This window comes from Taeniopygia guttata, chromosome 1, assembly GCF_048771995.1.
Source record: "Taeniopygia guttata chromosome 1, bTaeGut7.mat, whole genome shotgun sequence".
In the NCBI taxonomy this organism is placed as follows: domain Eukaryota; kingdom Metazoa; phylum Chordata; class Aves; order Passeriformes; family Estrildidae; genus Taeniopygia; species Taeniopygia guttata.
This window is the reverse complement of record NC_133024.1, coordinates 67,105,989-67,124,436: the sequence shown is the minus strand read 5'-3', so window position 1 is coordinate 67,124,436 and position 18,448 is coordinate 67,105,989. Positions and strand designations below refer to the sequence as shown.

General features: G+C 39.9%; 1 protein-coding gene across 10 annotated transcripts in view; it reads left to right on the top strand.

The window, feature by feature from the left end:
* The window catches only part of MTUS2 (microtubule associated scaffold protein 2), a 271,445-nt gene that overhangs the window by 200,332 nt on the left and 52,665 nt on the right, over positions 1-18,448 (top strand). For all 10 annotated transcript variants that reach the window (XM_072930341.1, XM_072930338.1, XM_030274713.4 and 7 more), the window contains 2 exons: positions 7,270-7,431; positions 15,692-15,790. In XM_072930341.1, coding sequence (XP_072786442.1) covers positions 7,270-7,431; positions 15,692-15,790 — 261 coding nt within the window. The remainder of the gene's footprint in view (positions 1-7,269; positions 7,432-15,691; positions 15,791-18,448) is intronic.

Sequence of the window (18,448 nt, the reverse complement as noted above, 5' to 3'; positions counted from 1 at the left end):
TGTATTCATCCATCTCCTCTGTAAGACAGTGCATGACTGTGTCAGACAACACCTGAAGTAAATCTTGCTCCTGTTTTTCTTCACGGGCTTTTTGATTGGTATAGAGAGTAGTCTTTTGCCTAAAACATTCAGCCTAAGTCAAAATTTTGTTGCTCCTAAGACAAACGCCTCAGTTGCCCTCACTGGGATCAAATATCATTTTTCTTACAAATTAAGCCTTCAATTACAATTATTTTCAGTAAATTTACTGAACACAGGATCCCAGAAAACCTCTTGCTTGGATATAGCTAATTATTTACTCTCCCAAAATGAATCTTAGAGGAAATTAAATGTTTGACTGATATGTAATATGTTCTTAACTTGTGTGAGCAAGAAGAGCTTCCAAAACGTTATGAGTACGTGCTTGCCTTCAAGTGTATCTCAGGTTTTAAGAACCAGCCCTTGCTACACTTAATTGAAGGCTTCAGTAACTGCAGAGTAAGATCAGGTTACTCTGATTTGACCTGTTAGAAATCTTAATCCATATGTCTAGAGGAGAGGCTTACAGCAGGTATGTTTTTCTCTTCTCAGTTAGAGAAGCAAACATTTCCCCAATATATTATTCTACTTTGTCAACTCCTCCAAGTACCATAAGAGACACTTCAGTGGCATATTCCTGACGTGGGATGTGTCTTGTTGCTGTGATCAGTCATACACTGAATGAGGAAGGTTTGCAGGGAAGATTTGGTCATGAATGACCTTTGATGGCTCAGCTCCAAGTAATGCCAGGAGACTTCTCTCTAAGAAGGTAGATACACAGTGATGTCTGCAGCCCATTTTAAAATGTCTGTGCAACCCAGGTATCTTTGGCATGAGTCCAAAAAACTTGTATTATCCCTTCTGACAAATATTACAACTAATCAGCAAAATACAATTCTGTCTTCACTCCATGTCCTGTGGGGTTTTTATTAGCCAGCCATACAAAAGCTGTCATCTAGACAAGCAGATGTAGAATCCGCTGGTGGTAGGCAAAGCCACCACCAATATACAGACTTTATTACATAATAAAATGCTCATCTTTCCTGACAGAGGTGTAACATCTCACCAGAATCCAAATAAAATGGGTTATGCGATTCCAAAGTCAGGCATAGTCAGCAAGTTGTCTGCAATTCCCAGTAGCGCATACAGAGATTTTACTTTGTGGTAAAATTTTTACCTTGCCCAATGAGGCTTGTAACACTTCAGGAAGGAGCAGCACATGGCTCCACTCAAGTAAGAAATTCATATAGATGGATTCTAAAATATGTATTTTATTTGGTGACGTGAAATGAATTAGTTAGCATTGATACAAGGGGGTGTATCAGCAGAAGGCTTTATTTCTGCTATCTATTATGAATGAAGGGCACTGAAGATGATTTTGTGCCAGTTCAGTCTTGTGCTTGCCTGGATCAGCTGCAAGTGCAGGATACAGCCTTTGACTGCAGAAGCAGTCAGGGCAGCTGGAGGTGGAGGAAGAGCCTGTCAGTGCGTCTGCACAGAGCTGCTTCTGCAGCTCTTCTGGTGGTGGTCAACCTTGCAGGGTTGCCACCCTTCAGGTGCCCAACAGCTTTCTGCACAGCCAGGTCCAGGGGCCCCAGACCATCTGACAGCGAGTGACACAGGAGAAAGGTGCTTGGCTTTAGGGCTGGAGGGCACGGGGAGAGGGATGGACATGCAGCAATCTTTTACAGGTATGTTAATGTACAAAAGCCATGGCTGATCACAGTAGTCATCAATCATCAAGGATTAATTGGCACAAAGGGCACAAAACTCCCTCCCTATCAGTGAGAGGGCTGCCTCAGAGGTAATCATTGGTAGTGCAAAGACTGAAAGCTATCTAAAGCTGTGCTGACAGGAACTGCAAATTTGGCTCCTTATTGGTGGAGATCATTAACTTGAATTATTAACCTGAATTCAAATTAATTTCATTTTTTAATGTAAATACTTCTGAAAAATATGATCAGGCACAAAATAAGTATTTTACAGGGAATTATTGTTCAAACATCTTTGTCTGAGCCAAAAAAAAAAAAAAAAAAAAAAAAAAAAAAAAGCACAGGGAAAAAAGACTTTGAGCTAAATTAGGCTTAAGCATTGTGTGGACATCAATTCTTAAGCATCTTCTTTTCTGGATGGAAAATAAACCTGTCATGAGCTGGTGCCTGATCTCTTGAATATTTGGCCTGAGGAAATACCAGGCACTGTCTCTCTGCAAAAACAGATAAAACCAATTAGCCAGCTAGTAATCTTATGTACTATCAAAACATCTTAATAAGATGGTTAGTCCTCAGGGCTAATGATCACGCTGTACCTCTTGGTCCATAGCTTTGTTTCAGCTTGAGCTATGGAGCTGAATGTTCAATTGTGTCTCTTGAAAATTACACTGTGAAACCTCATATTGAAATATACCATACTGGACTTCAAAACAGGAACTCTTAAAATAGTGGAATAAAAAAATCTTGTTTGACAGATTGCATATCTGGTAATCATTCTATAAAATTTACTTACCACTTCACAAGTAACAATCAGGAATAAAGAATGGGCATTAACTGAAGGAAGGGCAAATGTCCCAAGTTAGTGAAAAGTGTGTCTTGCAGGTTTTGGTTTTAAGCATCACCTGATTGTTTTCAGATGCTTAGGTACTTTTTTTATTAGATCATTCCCCATGGCAGTGACTTTAAATTTCACATTATGCTTGTACTTTTGCTTGAAAAGTGGGGCACAAAAGTGCAGCCTAGTAAAACCTAGAGGAATAATACATCCCAGTATTTTGCAGGTGAAAAATAGTCCTTCCAGCCTCATTCATCATCAGGTTTTTCTGCTCACTTCTCTGTCTGCTGTTTCCTTGATGAAAAGTGGCTCAAATCCTTTTTTAAAGCTTCTTCAGTTCTGTGAGTGGGAAGTGATTTAGAATTGCTAAGTGGGATCACTGATGCAACAACTAGGCACAATCTCATCGTCATTAACTTGGCGTCAAGTAGTGTCCAAGGATCCTTACACTGGAAAGGCCTTCCTGTAACCCTGGGTAAATGTTTGTCCTTCCATGAACATGCACAATGCCAGCATGTTCCTAGTGTCTTGAGTGTGATTACAGCAGTGGCAGGAGCTATGAGCTCCAAGCCTCCTGCCAGCACCAGGAATGCTTGACCTGCTGTGAAGAGCTGGAAACTCACTCCATGTCTCTGAGTGTCATAGGCTGCACATAACAGCCCACAGGACAGGGAGCTACACTCATGCTGTAAACTCCTCTGCAGTTTGTCAGCAAGACACAGACCCATAGGCATTGTCAAACAAGCTGCTTTTCTAGAGAGCAAATTCTCCAACAAAAGGAGACTTTATTGCCCTTCACTGCAGACAGGGAAATCTGTAGCTGTGGGGCTCCAGAACACAGCCCTTCCTAAAATTGTCTCGTCTCAGATCAAGACCTGCCACACAACATGGCCTAATTAATCTCTCATCAAATACAGAATTCTCCCCATTCATGTTCTGCTAGTTTTACAGTTATATGTACTATCATATATATTTCTATCCTTTTTTATAAAATTTTAAAATAATTTTAGAAAAGAAACACCTGCAAGAGGCAGAAACTCATAGTGACACATACAAAAGAGTCTTCCTTTTCTGAGGGTGAGCAGCCCCTGAAATGAGCTGCAGCCAGATGGTAAAAACAGTGGTGACAGATACTGTGAGAGAGTGGTTCAAAGACATCTAGGAGCCAGTGTAATTTTGGTCATGGTTTTCTTCGAACATGCAGCCTACAATATGTTCCCAGCCCTAATTTCTCCGTGTCTATTGGCAAACAAGTGTAGGGGAAGAGTGGCTGCAGCTGGGACTTTCCAAAGTAGCTGCAAGTCTTCAAAGGAATGTTCTTCTTTTCGATTTTTTTTTTTCAGAAGCAGAAGAGTAGGATTCCTTGGGGCTCATAGTGAGGAGATGATAAAAGTGAGGCTGAAGGCCTTCAGCCCCAGCAGATCTTTAATAGCCTGTTAAACACTCTACTGCAAAGTCAGCAATGCTACTCCTCCTAGAGCACAGAGTCTGCAAAAATGCAGGGCCTTTTAAGTAGCAGCCCCCAAATGACTTGCCAGGTGCTTCAAAGGCAAGTAGAGTCTCGCCTGGTTTAGACAGAATGCCAAAGTGGAGGAGTAGGAGGGAAGAGGTACAATACAGCAAAGGATGTGGTCACCTGGAAACTGTTCACCCACTGCACACCTGGTGTTTCTGTACAGGCTTTTACTGAAAAATAAGAGATGGTATCATGGGCAGATGCTACTGATTCACCTGCTGCAGATTATAGTAGGAGGCATTATTGCATGAGAGACTAACAGATGGGCCATCTGATGAATAATCTTTCTGATTTTCCTGTAAGTTGATTCTTGAAGTAAATGAAAATCTTTATTTTCCTCCTAGATTCTGAGAAATATGCATTCTCCTAGTTAATTTCTTCTTTGAATGCTATATGAGCTCTAGAATCTATATCTAGCAAGATGAAACTCACCTACCTCTGCTCGTGGGGAATTAGATGCTGCCCTAGTGATTTCTGTGGAAGCAGCAAACACTTGCTTTTTGGGGCATATTATACACGCCTATGTTGTTGCATCCCACTGTCTCTTTCCAATCTCCATCTGTGAGTGAAGAGCAAAGTGAGAGACAATGTCTCTTAAGAGAAATATTGACCTTATCTCAGCAAATCCTGGCTGTCTTGATATTGCTGTTGTGGTGAGTTGACCTTTGCTGGCTGCCAGGCACCCACCTGCTGCTGTCTCACTGTCTCACCTCCTGTACAGGAGAGGAAAGAAAATAATGTGAATAAGACCACAGGTAGAGACAAAGACCACCTGCTGTCACAGGCAAAAAAAAAAATTACTTGAAAAAAGTTATTTAATATGTTAACAATTAAAAGGTGTGAAACAAAGACAAAGCAAAACACTAAAACAGTTTTCCCCCACTGCTTTTTTCCCAGTCTCAGCTTCACTCCTCCCTTCCCAATTCCTCTACCTCCTCCATCCCATATCCCCACTGAGCAGCACAGTGGGAGAAGAATGGACGTTGCATTGGTCCATTACAGTTCCTCTCTGCCATTTCTTCCATCTCACACTTCTTCCTGCTCCTGCATGGGTCTTTACCCAGGGCTGCTGTCCCTCAGGATAAACTTGCTCCAGTGTCGGTCTCATGTCCAGGCCCACAGCTTCTGCCAGGGCCCTGCTTTTGTGAGGGCTCTCCATGGATGCTGCTTCCTCTGGGCCATGTCCACCTGTGCCAGTGTGGAGCGTGAATATCTGCTCCACTATGGTCCTCCCCACAAGCTGCAGGGAAATTCCTGCTTCCCCATGGTCTTCTCCAAACTCTGTAGGGAGCACCTGATCCCACTCAGCCTCACACTTCTTCCCTCACTCCTCACTGTAGGGCAGTGAATGAATGTTAAAATTGAGAATAAAGGGTTTCCATTAAAGAACACTTGAAAACACTTGAACTCTGTTTCTCTGCAAATAATAAGAATAATTTACTCTTCAGGGTTAGAGCTTCTGCAATGGAAACTTATAAAAAATAGCTGAAAAAAAGAGAAAAGATTTCTACAAGTGGTGCTACCCAAGCTGACTGGGTAAGCATATATATGAGACCATTTCAGGAATAGCTTCAGGAGTGTGGTGCAGACAGCTGAGGTGCACACACATGCTGCAGCATCCCCCAGCACCTGGCAGAAGAGATGCCCTGGTGCACAGCTGCAGAGGAGACGGGGCTAGGTTGGGCCAGATTTTCTGCTGTTGTGACTTTATGGAAGTCAGCAGTGTTTTGTCACAGTTAATCCAGTGCATAAACTTAAATGTTTGTTACACAGGTGAAAAATGCATGCAGTTTGGATATTCAGCACTCTCCCTGATGTGCTGAGGGATTGTTATGTGCAGAGCTGTGTAAAGGTGACAAATGCTTCAGGTCTTTCTGTTCCTGTGCAGAGTACACTACACTGTTTTGAGTTTTTAATGTGGCTTGGGAAGGGACAAATATGTTTGTAGAAGTCCATTTATACTGCAGATATGCACTTTAAATTAAAATGTATATGCAAGCAGCCTCAAAGAAACAGCAAAACTTAAAGCTGTTTTTTCAGAGCCAAAAGGAATATTCTTCCTTTATTAGAAAGAGGATTTTCTTTTCCAATCTGCTTTTTTTTTTCTCTAGTAGATTTTCAGTAATAAAGGCAAAAATGAAATCTCTTCTTTACTTGCACACTTTCAAGAAATCTATGTCTTAAAAATATTGGAGACTTGGATGTGCTAATTATTGAGATGCTGCTATCATTTTCCTGCAGGCACTACCTAACCAATATTATATTGTATCTTTGTAAAACAATTGAAATAAAAATTATCAGCCTTTTCTGACATTCTTTGTATTTCTTGCACTATCTCCACTATTTTTTTCCAACAAAATGCTCATTCTTCTGCAAATGTTTAAATCCAGATCTGCTGTAATCTTTTACTCCTCCTAAGCCTTGTAGACAGATAGGTAAAAACAACACTCCAACTTTGTCTTTCTCAAATTTTAAGAAAATATTGTTTTCCTTATGTCTACAAGGAATCTAGGATGTCATTATTCTGTAGATGGCAAATGCAGGACGACACCAAACCCATTTAAAGTTTTGAAAGAGGTCAATTTAAGTTGTAAAACTTTGTAACCTAATATTTGCTATGAGAACATGACTGAAGTGGATGTGAGAGTTAAGGCAGAATTTTTTCTTTGTTCTTTATCTTATTATTCAAATGTCTGAGTGTGATCTGAGGACTCTTTGTGGGAAATCTCCACCTGAGCAGGGGAATTTTTAACTTTGCACCACTGAGTCCTGCTATTCCCTTCTATTTTGAACATCAGCAGCTTCCAAGTGATAAGGTGAATGTGTGGTGTGGCTCCTCTAGCAGCGACAAAACCATAAACTCATCCACCCATATATTTAGGAATTCCTTGGTTTCTTTATGAGTGTTGTAGCCACAGACCTTCATAGAGGTAGACAAAGAGGAGGAGGTCTTAATTTCCTGTTGGAATCAGACTGTAACAGCAGCCAAGACTTTGCATTCAAGTTGTTGGGAATTCTTTATTTCTACCTGAGGGTTTATACTGGAGAAAGTCCATGTCACTTATCCCAAGTTGCAGGGAGAACGTGTCACTGTGGATTATAATTGCTGATAGAAGTTTGGTCTGTATGCCACAGTTCACATACATTTTTTATGGACTTATAATTAGTGCAATTCCGGTCTCCTGCAGGTTCCAGCTTTGGAAATGAAGAGCAGACCACCCCTAGGACATCTGCACCTTCTAAGGATGCTCCCAAGGGGAGCAGCAAAAGCACGACGCAGGTATCGAGCAGCACAGTGACATCACGCAGGAGCTTACTGCCAGCACCAAAAACTGCCACAGCACCCGCTGGTAAGTGCTCCAAACTTCAAACACCACCTGCCTTAAGGCAAGAAATGCAGAAACCTTGCTGTGATGCTGTTTTACTGCTTGCTTTTAATTAATTTTCATGCCATCCTTGGGCCCATTGCTGTGTGCTGATTTGGACTCCATTTACTGTAGACTCTTTTGAACACAGTCAACAACACGGCTATAATCTCATTTTGTGAGTTATGTGTAGAATTGAAGGCATTTACTGTCCCTAACTACACATGCCAGAGATTTATTGTATATATTGTTGGTTCTCAACAAGCAGTTTTTGAAAACATTGCATTGCTTTAGAGAGGAAAGCATTCCATTGAGCAGATAATTAATTGCTAGGTATGCTTGCAGTGATGAGAATATCGGCCTCTAGGTTTAAGTAATCTTTGTTTATTTCACTCAGAGAGGCAGAAGGAAGCAAGAAAATAAAGCAAAAAAAGAAAACACTTGTCTTGTTTCCAAATTGTTTCATTGCCTAAACTCTCCTTCTGCTCAATTCAGTTATGTCTCAAATCACCAGTTCCATCAAGGTCAGATTATATCTAACAGTTTAGATTCCAAATTAATAATTTTATCCAAGCTGGCTCTTACTCAACAGTGTTTCATCTTTATATAAGTTCCATTTGGTTTGATAACACATTGGAAATGGAGCTGGGAAGGAAAAGTCAGTGAAAAATATGAGACAAAGACTTTATTAATTGCTAGTTCTTGTCACCTGGTTTCAAGACAGATTTATCTGGTGCAGTGATTTGACCTTGACTGGACACCAGGTACTCAGCAAACCAACTGGACAGAGGGAGACAGTACAATAAAAGGCTCATGGGTCAAGATAAGGATGAAAGGATAACTCAGCAATTACCATGTCATAAACTTGCCTGATTTATTCTGGAAGGAAACTAAATATGGAAGTAGGGTTACCTGCCTGTGTTATGCAAGCAGTCAGACACAGTTCCTAAACAGGGGCAGCTGACAAGTTCAGGAAATTTTTATACACAACAGACAGAAGCAAAAGAAACTATGATAGCCCAAAGTTCTGGTTTAATTTTTTATGAGCCAAGTTAGCAGCATGTATCTATGGCCAATTCTTGATAACTTTTTTTGGTTTTTTGGTTTTTTTGTTGTTTTTTTTTTTTTTTATTAAAACAGTGTCACAGTTCCTCAAAATGCTAAGCATTAGATAGGAGCAAAAGTTGAAATAAATAAAAAAAATTATGAAGACAATGTTTTTTTTAGCAGTTCTAATCTTGCCTCTCTTGCAATAGCATATGAACACTGGGTCTAGATCCCAATGTGATAAAGACACCTACAGAATGTAAACTTTTCTATTTAGGTATGCTTTGGAGAGTGATTTCTATACGCTTGATGTTGCATATGTATTTATCATCTGACCAACCTCCTGTGCAAGACATTGCTCTTACTAAACTGAAGTGCTCAGAGCACTCCACAGTTACAGCTGAGGAGCACAGGCACTAAGTGCATTGCACACAGCATATTTTATGTAAGGAAGAAATTATTTCACAAAGAGGATGGCAGTAATTTATATATAAATAATATTTTTGAAATATTGCAATATCAGGTAATGTAAAAATTACATTTGTATTTCAGAGACATACATAATTTTATCTATGTATCAATAGTAAATTTATTCACAAATGAAAATATCTACCTATATTAATGAATCAAAATAGTCATCAAAAATCACATGAAAGCTTTCATGTATTAGATGTTTCTTGAGAAGACCACATGAACTGTAAATTTTCACTTAAAAAAAATAAAGACACAACTGCTCAAGAGCAATTATATTCTTGATATTTCACTAAAAGTCCTTGTGAAATACATTCTACAGGGAATAAAAATATTTAATTAATGAAAATGGACTCCTTTATCTTCTGCTGTGATGATCATCAGCAGATGATGCTGTGCTTCAGATGATCAAAAAAGAATTCTGGCATGGGACAATACCAGTGGAAGATCGTTGTCATGCAAATTGTTTTGCAGGCATGAACTGATGGCCTTTTAACAGCTCTATGAAAAGAATGCACCTTATTAGGTTTCAGTATTGCACAGCCCTTTTTATATTTACATGTCTGTCAATTTATAGAAAAGGGAAAAGAATGCACATACTTGACTAGAAAATGAGAGGTCTTTTAATTTCACTTAAATATATTAGCTACTTTGGGAAGTACGGTGATAACATAACTAAAATTTAGCATTTCTATATTGCTTCATATTTTGTTTAATTATAGGTGAAAACAGCTCTCCATCAGGAACTCTACAACCTTAATCTAGCTCTGAAATTCATGTAAGCCTCCTCTTTCCACAGATGCTGATTAAAATATATAGTACTTGAAGCATACATATATGAATTTTCTGGTTTAAATTTCCTCTAAAATGGGGGAATATCTGCAGAAGGCAATGTTCAGAGACTCAGTTCTGTCCACCTGGATGGATCTGCCACCCAACTCTCTATGAAATCAGAGGGCTGTAGGATTTTATATCTTCTGTGCCCTGTTACAGATTTAGAGGGGTGTGTGTTATGGGATTCCTATTTCTACTTGGTTATTATTTAATGACATGCATAAGAAATATCCTAATTTGAGTGCAATGACAGGGGCAATAAGGAATTCATTTGAGCAGCTTGTTCCCACTTGGCCCCCTATATAAAAGAAATCAAAAGCATCATTCAAAAAATTCACCCAGTCAATTCCTGTGCTTCTACAAGTACCAGTAAATCATACATAACAGGACAGGCTGTTAAATGCAATCAGTCAAGATGAAAAATAGGAAGCCAGTGTTATCTCAGCTCTCACCAGCAATGTTATAGTGTAAAATGTGCTTTTTTTTTTATCAGATTCTGCAAAATCCAGATAGCACAGTGTCAGCAGGAAGGAGAGGGATGAGCTGAGGTCACCTGAGGGGGGAAGAGTAAGCACCAGCACTCCTGCAGGGATGAAGAGTCTGCTGCTGCTTTGTTCCCCCTTGCAAATGCTTTCCCTTCCAAGCTGAAGAGCAGTGTGCAGTGGGTTACATTCATATTTTTCCTGTGCTGAACACTGGGATATGCACCACTACCTTGCAGGTGAAAGTGGAAGTTAATCTGCAAGTTTTCCTACCTTTCTTCTGGGAACCACTCTGAAACATGCCATAGCACAACTGTGTGAGGAAGAGACAATAAAATGCCAGAGGATCCATGCAAAATGGCAGAAAGAGGAGTAGTTGTTTTAACTCTTCAACTAACGCTGGATGTTCTGAATTACCCTGAGATTTTTCTATTCAGCCCAAAGAATGATTTGTTTTATCAGGTGTATTTTTTCCTTAGATTTTTTACCAGCTAAAGAGACTTTGCTATTTTAATACAAGAACAAGGCAACCATTTTCAGACAAGACCATTAAATAGTTGTTATGCTTTTTTTCTTATGAGATTGACTTTATATTTGAAACAAACACAAAGGAAAAAGCACAAGCATTAGCAATTGCTACTTCAAAAAATGCATAGTTTTTCTTCTACCAATAAAGAGTCTTCTACCTCTTTATTCAGTTGTTCAGTGTCTCATAGATCATAGGGAGTAGAGAGTCTCTAGAGAAAATTAATCTGCTCTCATTCTACAGAATCCATCATATTTACAGCTTTGCTCATTTTGTCTCAAACACTGCATGCAGGGATGTGTCATTACTCACCAAGGACATGACTAGTCATGGGCATCGGGGGAAAGGTAGAAGAAACCTCAAAGGGGCTCCTGGTGTCTGTGAGTGACTGAAGATATTTCCTTGGGTTTGTTTTGGTTTTTTTTAACTTGCAGACTGCATTAATTGACTTATAAAATACTCCTGAGAACAGTTGAAATCCATCTGAATGCAGTCAGTCCCATTGAATTGTTAAAGATGTCTACAGCATGTTAGGGTTTGTTTTGGAATAAATACTCAATGTACAGTTTGTTAACTTGCTTTCAGTTTGAAAGCAAATTGAAGCCTATCCCAGTGTACAGGCTTTTGAAGACTCAAAAATGTACAGGCAAATACAAGGGCTGATTCTGCAGTGCTTGAGGAGATGTCTTGGATAAGGTGTCTTTTGCTCAGCTTCTTAGGCTAGCATTCAGCACTGCTGGGGGAATGGAGAAGTGGCTTTGTTTGTCTGCTATTTTACTAAGTGATTTCTGGAATGTTTTGCCTTGTGTTTCTGATTATTTTGCATTCGCTCCTTCTGTTTTATTTGGAGCAGGTTGCATATGTTAATTAGGAAATGTAAATACCTTTACAGAACTGTGTGTTTAGAGGCCTTTCTCAAAAGAAAATGTTGTAAGCACACTAGTAGAAAAGACAAACATATATTTATGCTCATTCTTCTTTTATGGCCTGAAATATCCATTCCTTTATGCAAGTATAGCTTTTAAAAGAGAGGAAATGTTGGGAGATAACTAACCTTAAATGGAATGTAGATTCACATAAAAAAATAGTACTTTGTGGCTTTGATTACTGGCTACCAGAAACAAAACTTCTCATTGCATGAGCTCTGTCAGTGGTAGGAGGTGGCAGAGCCTTGGAAACTGTTCCAGGCAGCCTGGAAGTTAGTGATGGTTCCTGAGAAGCCAGGAGGTTTTTGCTAGGAAGCTCAGTGCTAAAAAGCCTCATTATGCAGGAATAAGGCTAATGTACAGGCATTTAGCATAGAGCTAATTGGAATTCCATATTTCCAGTCTGTGGGCAATAACATTAAGAATTTGAATAAATTTTGTTCCAGATCAGATTTAATATACATTATAAAAGACAAATTTAGAAGGAAATTTTAAAAGTGTGCAAATTCAAGAAATATACACTTATGGTGCTTAATTTCCTTTTGTAATTTCATGTATTTTTTTATTATTTTATGATTGCACACATAACACCTTTTGACATTTCAAAATATATATGAGAGAACATGATTTGAGGTTTTACATGTGTTCAGGCCTGTAATAACAACTGAAGAATGTTTGTCTTGTTTCCTGAGTTACCCTGGAGCATCAGACCTTTTTTTGTGCATTTTAGTCTTTGAATTACTTTTAGTACACTTCAAGTTAGAAAGGATCAAACTTTATAACCTCCTGCTGCACCATACCCTGTGCTACTGCACATTATGCTAATTACTACACAATTGCTCTCCCTCTGATTTTTTGAACTTGAAATTCTATATTTATGTGAAATGACAAAATCTGGGCCCAAATACTTGTAATCTAAAGATTTATTTTCCCTGCAGGAAATCAACATGTTTTCTGAATGTTTCTCTTTGAACCAGCTAACAGCTGTTGTTTCAAAAGACAAGAACAAGCCCCATTTTTAGAAAAGCATTCAGCTCAAGCTCTTATATGAGGTCTGATGCCAGGGATGGCTCTTCCCCTAAAATTTCCCTGTGGGTGATGAGCTTAGCAAAATGGTAACAGTTTGTTCCTGCAGACTGTCCTTCCTTTTTCCTGCTGCGTGCTTTCTAAATCCCTCTCCTCTTAAAGAGGGCCACCGAGAGGCCACCAGGGCCTTCCTACTTATGAAAGAGAAGTTGAATAATTGCTAGCTCCATGTGTCCCTGTCCCTGTCCCCTTCCCAGCCAGGCTGTGCTGGGCACTGGCTGTTCCCTTGTGGCACAACCCTTCCTCCTTTGCTCGCTTGCTGCCCCACCAGATGTCAGGAGCTCTCATAGTCTTTTAAACTGAAAAACGCACTGATCTTCCTTGTTACTAGTCTTGCTTACCTTTCCTTGCCCAGATATCTCTTTGCACCTTCTTTCTGCTGGTCTTCCACTTTCTGGAGCCAACATCCCCCATGCAGCTGCACCTACCAAGTGGCACCCCCACACAGCTCCTGCTGCTCGGCACAGACCCTGCCTTGCCCTCTGCAAAATCCTGGGCTTCTTTGCTCCATTTTCTTTCAACCAAGCTCTAATTGGGGAATTGATTCTTGTTTTGTACTTAAGGTCAAGGGATTGAGTGAATTCCCCAGGTGTTCCTCATTGAAAATGTCTCAAAACCAAAAGAAGTTAATTATTTACATGCATTAGGAAAGCATAAGGAAAGCACACACTTTTCTCTACTGTTGTCTGTTTGGGCATCTGGCATAGCAAAATTTATGGAGGAGCTCAGTATATGGCCTATTTATGCATTATATTTTTATTTTGACAGCTCCAGAAAAGCCAAAGCCTTATTACCATGGAAAAGTGATGCTTGAGTCTGTAACTAAATAAACAAGGCCTGGTTTTGTCTCACAGCTGCCATCTCAGGTTGTCCCTAGTAATGAAAAGGCACCATAAACTTATTTTATGTCCTACTCTGTAGTAAAATACAGTGTAATAGGGGGCAGGCATTGGCAATTTCTATCTTCAGTCACTTCACTGTGAAAAGTATTAATCACAAATGAGAATCATAGCCTCAACATGTTGTATTTAAGAACAGCAGAGAAAATGGAGATGGACAAAAGTAAAAGTATGAGCAAGTATTCAGTCTTTATAAGCCCCTGACAGCTGATGGTGTGATTTGCCTATGAACAGTGGAAGAGAGTCAAAGAGGGTTTTAGAACTTGTCCCATGCTTCCCTCCCACAAACAGTTGGACATGCAGGTGCATGTGCTCTTTCCAGAAGCAAATGCTGCAAGCAAATCTCTGCAAGCAAATGCTAAGAGACAGTGCTAGGAATTATGCAGCTCAGCTTCTGTTGTGTGGCAAATGCTGCATCTGCAGCTCTCTGCACGCAAGTCCTGATGCAGGCAGAAGTGGAAGGGTGAAAGATGCATCAGAAATAAACCTATATATACTGCTGTGACTAGGTGTGTGTTTGGAAGGAGCAGAAAACTAGTAAAGCAGCAAGTGTCCCTCAAGATTATGATCCCCATATAAAATTATCATTTTTCTCCACTGTTGAAAGAGCCAGGTAACATTTGTATTAAGTAAATGGAAGACAGTGTTAGTTTTTGGACTGCCACTGTCATTAGGCACCACCAAGAAAATCTGATTTTTTTAAAATTCTTTAGATACTTCAGATTCTGTGGGACATTTTCCTATAAGCATACTCATAAGATAGGGGAAAGTCAGTAAGGCAAACTTTGTTTTTCCTCTATAGCAAGTCATTTGCCTTAAATATCTCTGTTTTTCCTGTGTATCCAGGGGCTGTGACACAGCCCTTCAGGCTAAAATTCAACCCTCAACAAACACTAATGGTTAAAAAAAGAAAAGCAAACAGGAAAATACATTATTGTCCCAGGGGTTTACTTTTTATTGCTCTTTCTCCTTACTTCTTTGATGAATAATTTCTGCTTGAGATCCTGTGACTGTCACACCATGGTCAAAGAAACAGGGCAGGATCTCATGTTACTGCACTCAGCATGGTCCCCACAGCTATTTTGATGGGAGCTGTGGGTGGGCAGGAGGAGCTGAGCTTGGGTGGCCCCTCTGGCTTTCAGAGAAAGTTGTGTCCCCCTGGTTCAAGAGGCAGTCGCTGACTGCAGAGCTCTGACAGCTGGCAGACCAACCCAAGGCCCTGAACAGAGAGCTCCAGTGGTGGGACAAGTAACAGCAGATACTGAGTTGCCTCTCTCGGAAGTATTCCATGCCCTGGTTCATCCCACACTGGCACAATGTCTTGTAGGTTTGTGCTCTGAATGTGCTTGCCCACCTCTGTTCCTGCCTGACTGACTGCACCGACAGAGACCCACTCTTGTGTCTGGCCAGCCACATCCAGCACAGCTCTGACATGTCCTGCCAGCTTCTGGTTCTAGCCTCTCTCTTGCCTACATGAGACCATCTTGGGAAAGCTGGTCTCCAGAAAAGGCAGCTTCCTTACCTGTGGAAAAGGTGACAGGGCAGGGACGTGCAGGTAATTTTAGTCAGCTTTGCATGGTCCTATTCCACTTCTGCAACCCAGAATGAGGTTGCACAGCAAGGTGAAGAGACAGGACACAGCACTCAGGATAGGATGGGTTACCTGTGTAGCTGTTCATGCCTTAATGGCATTTATCATGGTGCAGACGACTGGAAAGCCAAGGTAGTGTGTAAGGTCTTCTTCTGTCCTTCTTTAGTGCTGCACATGTCAGCTCAGCTGCATGTACACAGTTGTGGTTGCAGACATGTCACGTTGGCATCCAACCCAGAAGTGCTGTGTAGCATCATTCTGTGCAGAGCCCAGGACATTGGTGAAATACATTTTGCTATTTTGATGTGTATCTCAGCGACATAGTTCTGCACAGTTACAAACGAAAGGTCTTTCTACCTTTGATTTTTTTTTTCCTAAAACAGGTGTGAAGAAAGAAGTCCAAAAAGATCAGGATGCTAATAGACCAGCTGTCTCATCCCCTAAGAAATCAGCAGTAACAGCCACAAAACTCCATTCACCAGGTATTTATGAATCTGAAAGCACTGTTTCAGGAAAGACTTAAACTTGTTGACTTTGCACCTCTTGTTAACACACTCAAATCTGAGACCTAGTATTGTTAAGTGAGGATTGATTGTGTCCAAGGTTCATTAAGCTGGGTACGGCAGCCTTTATCATACCGATGCATGAGCTGAATAGACTTTTGTTCTCTTTGTTATGACCATGTAATCGTTTCTCTTTCAAAATAAAAAGTTGTTGCTATTACATGTTTATGGGCACAGGAACATTTTTTTCTATCATTACAATTTTCTTACATAGAAAGAGGTCAGATACATATAGCAAAATAAAAGACACCTCAGATAAATGCCTGGAGTGATAATGTATTGCTCAGATTCTATTACTTTTATGCAGAGGCACTACATTTCCTGGGCTATTTCTGTGTATAACTGGAAAAGATACTATCTGCAGAACCAGCCTCCAAAGTGCTGTTGGGACATTATCAACTTATACCTCAATACTGGGCACAAGCACATGGTTTTAACTTTTCAGAAGAATACCTTTTTTTTTTTTTAATTTACTAAAACAAAGGGAACTTGTTTCTGTTTAAGTGTACATTAATAAATGGATAAGGTGCCTAAAGGCTTTTGTGAGGCTGGCCTTTGGTTTATCTAAATGCTCCTGAAATGAATGTGCATGGTCTCACTGATTGCATTGTGCTTGTAGTTTATCTTCTGTTACCTCATTTTTCAGACTCTGCTTGAATACTTAAAATGTCATTTCTACAGCTATGTGATGCTTAAGTTATAACTGTGGGGGGATAGAACCCTGTGTTGCTTCATTTGGCGGCAAACATGTAGAGCATGTAGAGCAGCTCTCCAGCTCCTATAGCTTGCACCAAGAGTTTCTCCATTCTTATTAAACTCAATCTGTATTCTTCTTCTCAACCAACAAAATCAATAAAATGGAAGGTTAAATTTAATCTTCCCAGGCACCAACAGGACACAAAATTCTTCTTAAAAAGTTAATAGAGTAAAAAGATGAACTTAACACTGTCCTCTGAGTCACATAATTTACAGGCTATTTTACCCCTGGTGAGATCACAGAGAGATCCAAATAATTTGTTGTAGAGAGTGCCAGACCAGAAGCTCACCTGTGTTTATAGCGGTGGGAGTCCAGTTTAAGCATCAGCACTGACTGTGGCTGTAGCAGCGTGTTACAGCACAACTGATTTGCTTCCACTAGGATTACAAAGCAAAATGGAACACTGGAATATTTGTACAGTATATTTGTATTGTCTTAAGGAGGTCTGCATTTCCATGGGTGACTTGATAATTTTCAAGGCCTGAAGTTTTGGCATATCCAATTCATGAGGCCTCAAAGGTTTCTTCATTCTCATGAGAGGTTGAGTAACTGACCTCCACCCATCAGACTGATTAAAAATTTGTTCAGCTTGCTTGTCTGCAAATGAGCCAATGTAAATTTATCACTCTAAGGATCAAGTAGGAAAATAAACTTCATCTTCATTTATATTTTTTAGAGTAGCCTTTGGCATTCTTTGAAATAACTGCAGCAATAACAAATCAATAATGACAATTTTTTCACCTACTTAACAAATTCAAAAAATACTCAAAGCAGCCTTTGAAGAAGACCTGCAGTGTAGCTGATTCTAAGGGGCAGTCACAGACTTTCCTCCATCAGAATCACAAGCACCTGCCTTGTTTACACTTTTTGATGGGAGAGAATGTGTCTCACAGGTAATTCCACCACAGCTACATCTGGCCGTGAAACAGCTTCCAAAATTTCTGTTTCTAGGTTGTATTTGTCTCTGTTACTGGCCTTTCACATTCAGTTCCTTTTAATCAGTGCTGGTTTTTGACTGTCACACAGAAATTTTTTGACCTTTGAATCTGAAAACCTGCAAGGGAGTTTTGAGATGCAGAGTCTTGCAGGGATCTCAATTTTATCCTTTGACGCAATACTATTCCTGAGATCTGTGTATGGGAACAGGTGTCTGTAGATGCAAGTACTCTTCTTCCACTCCATTTTAGAATGGTGCCAAGTGTTTCTGGCATCTGTCACGCTACAGAATGCTTGATAACAATTGTCTCTAAGTAATTTGCTCATTTTCCTTACCAAAATGCTGGAAATTGGACAGTTAAAAGGTGAATAAATTGCATTCCCCATCTAAATCCTCATGGACAGTGTTAATTATGAGTATATACTTGTTATGTCTCCTTAGTTCAAACACTCACATAGATAAAAAAGACTTGGGAGTTTTGAAACGGATCAAAGGAGTACAGTGAGTTCAGCACACATTGGGTCTGCCCCGCTGGTCCCACCATCAGCAAAAAGGATTTTTGAGGATAAGGGCCAGCATCATTAATATATACCCTGTTTTGTGCAGAGCAACAGAAGAGAGACATCAATGGCAGAATAAGCTTAGTAAGCTGCCTTTCAGACCCAAATGAACCGAGAAATTCAGATTTATCCCTGAGGAGAATAGCACCATTTAATTTACAAGGACAGCTTATAATTCTGACAAGGACAACACAGAGATGTGCACTTCAAATCTTCCAGTGAACAGGAAGGATAGAAAGATGTAAGACTAAGAAAACTGATGGGTTTCTGTTTTAATTAAAAACTGAACTGATTTCAAGCTAGCTTTCCCCTATACTTCTCCC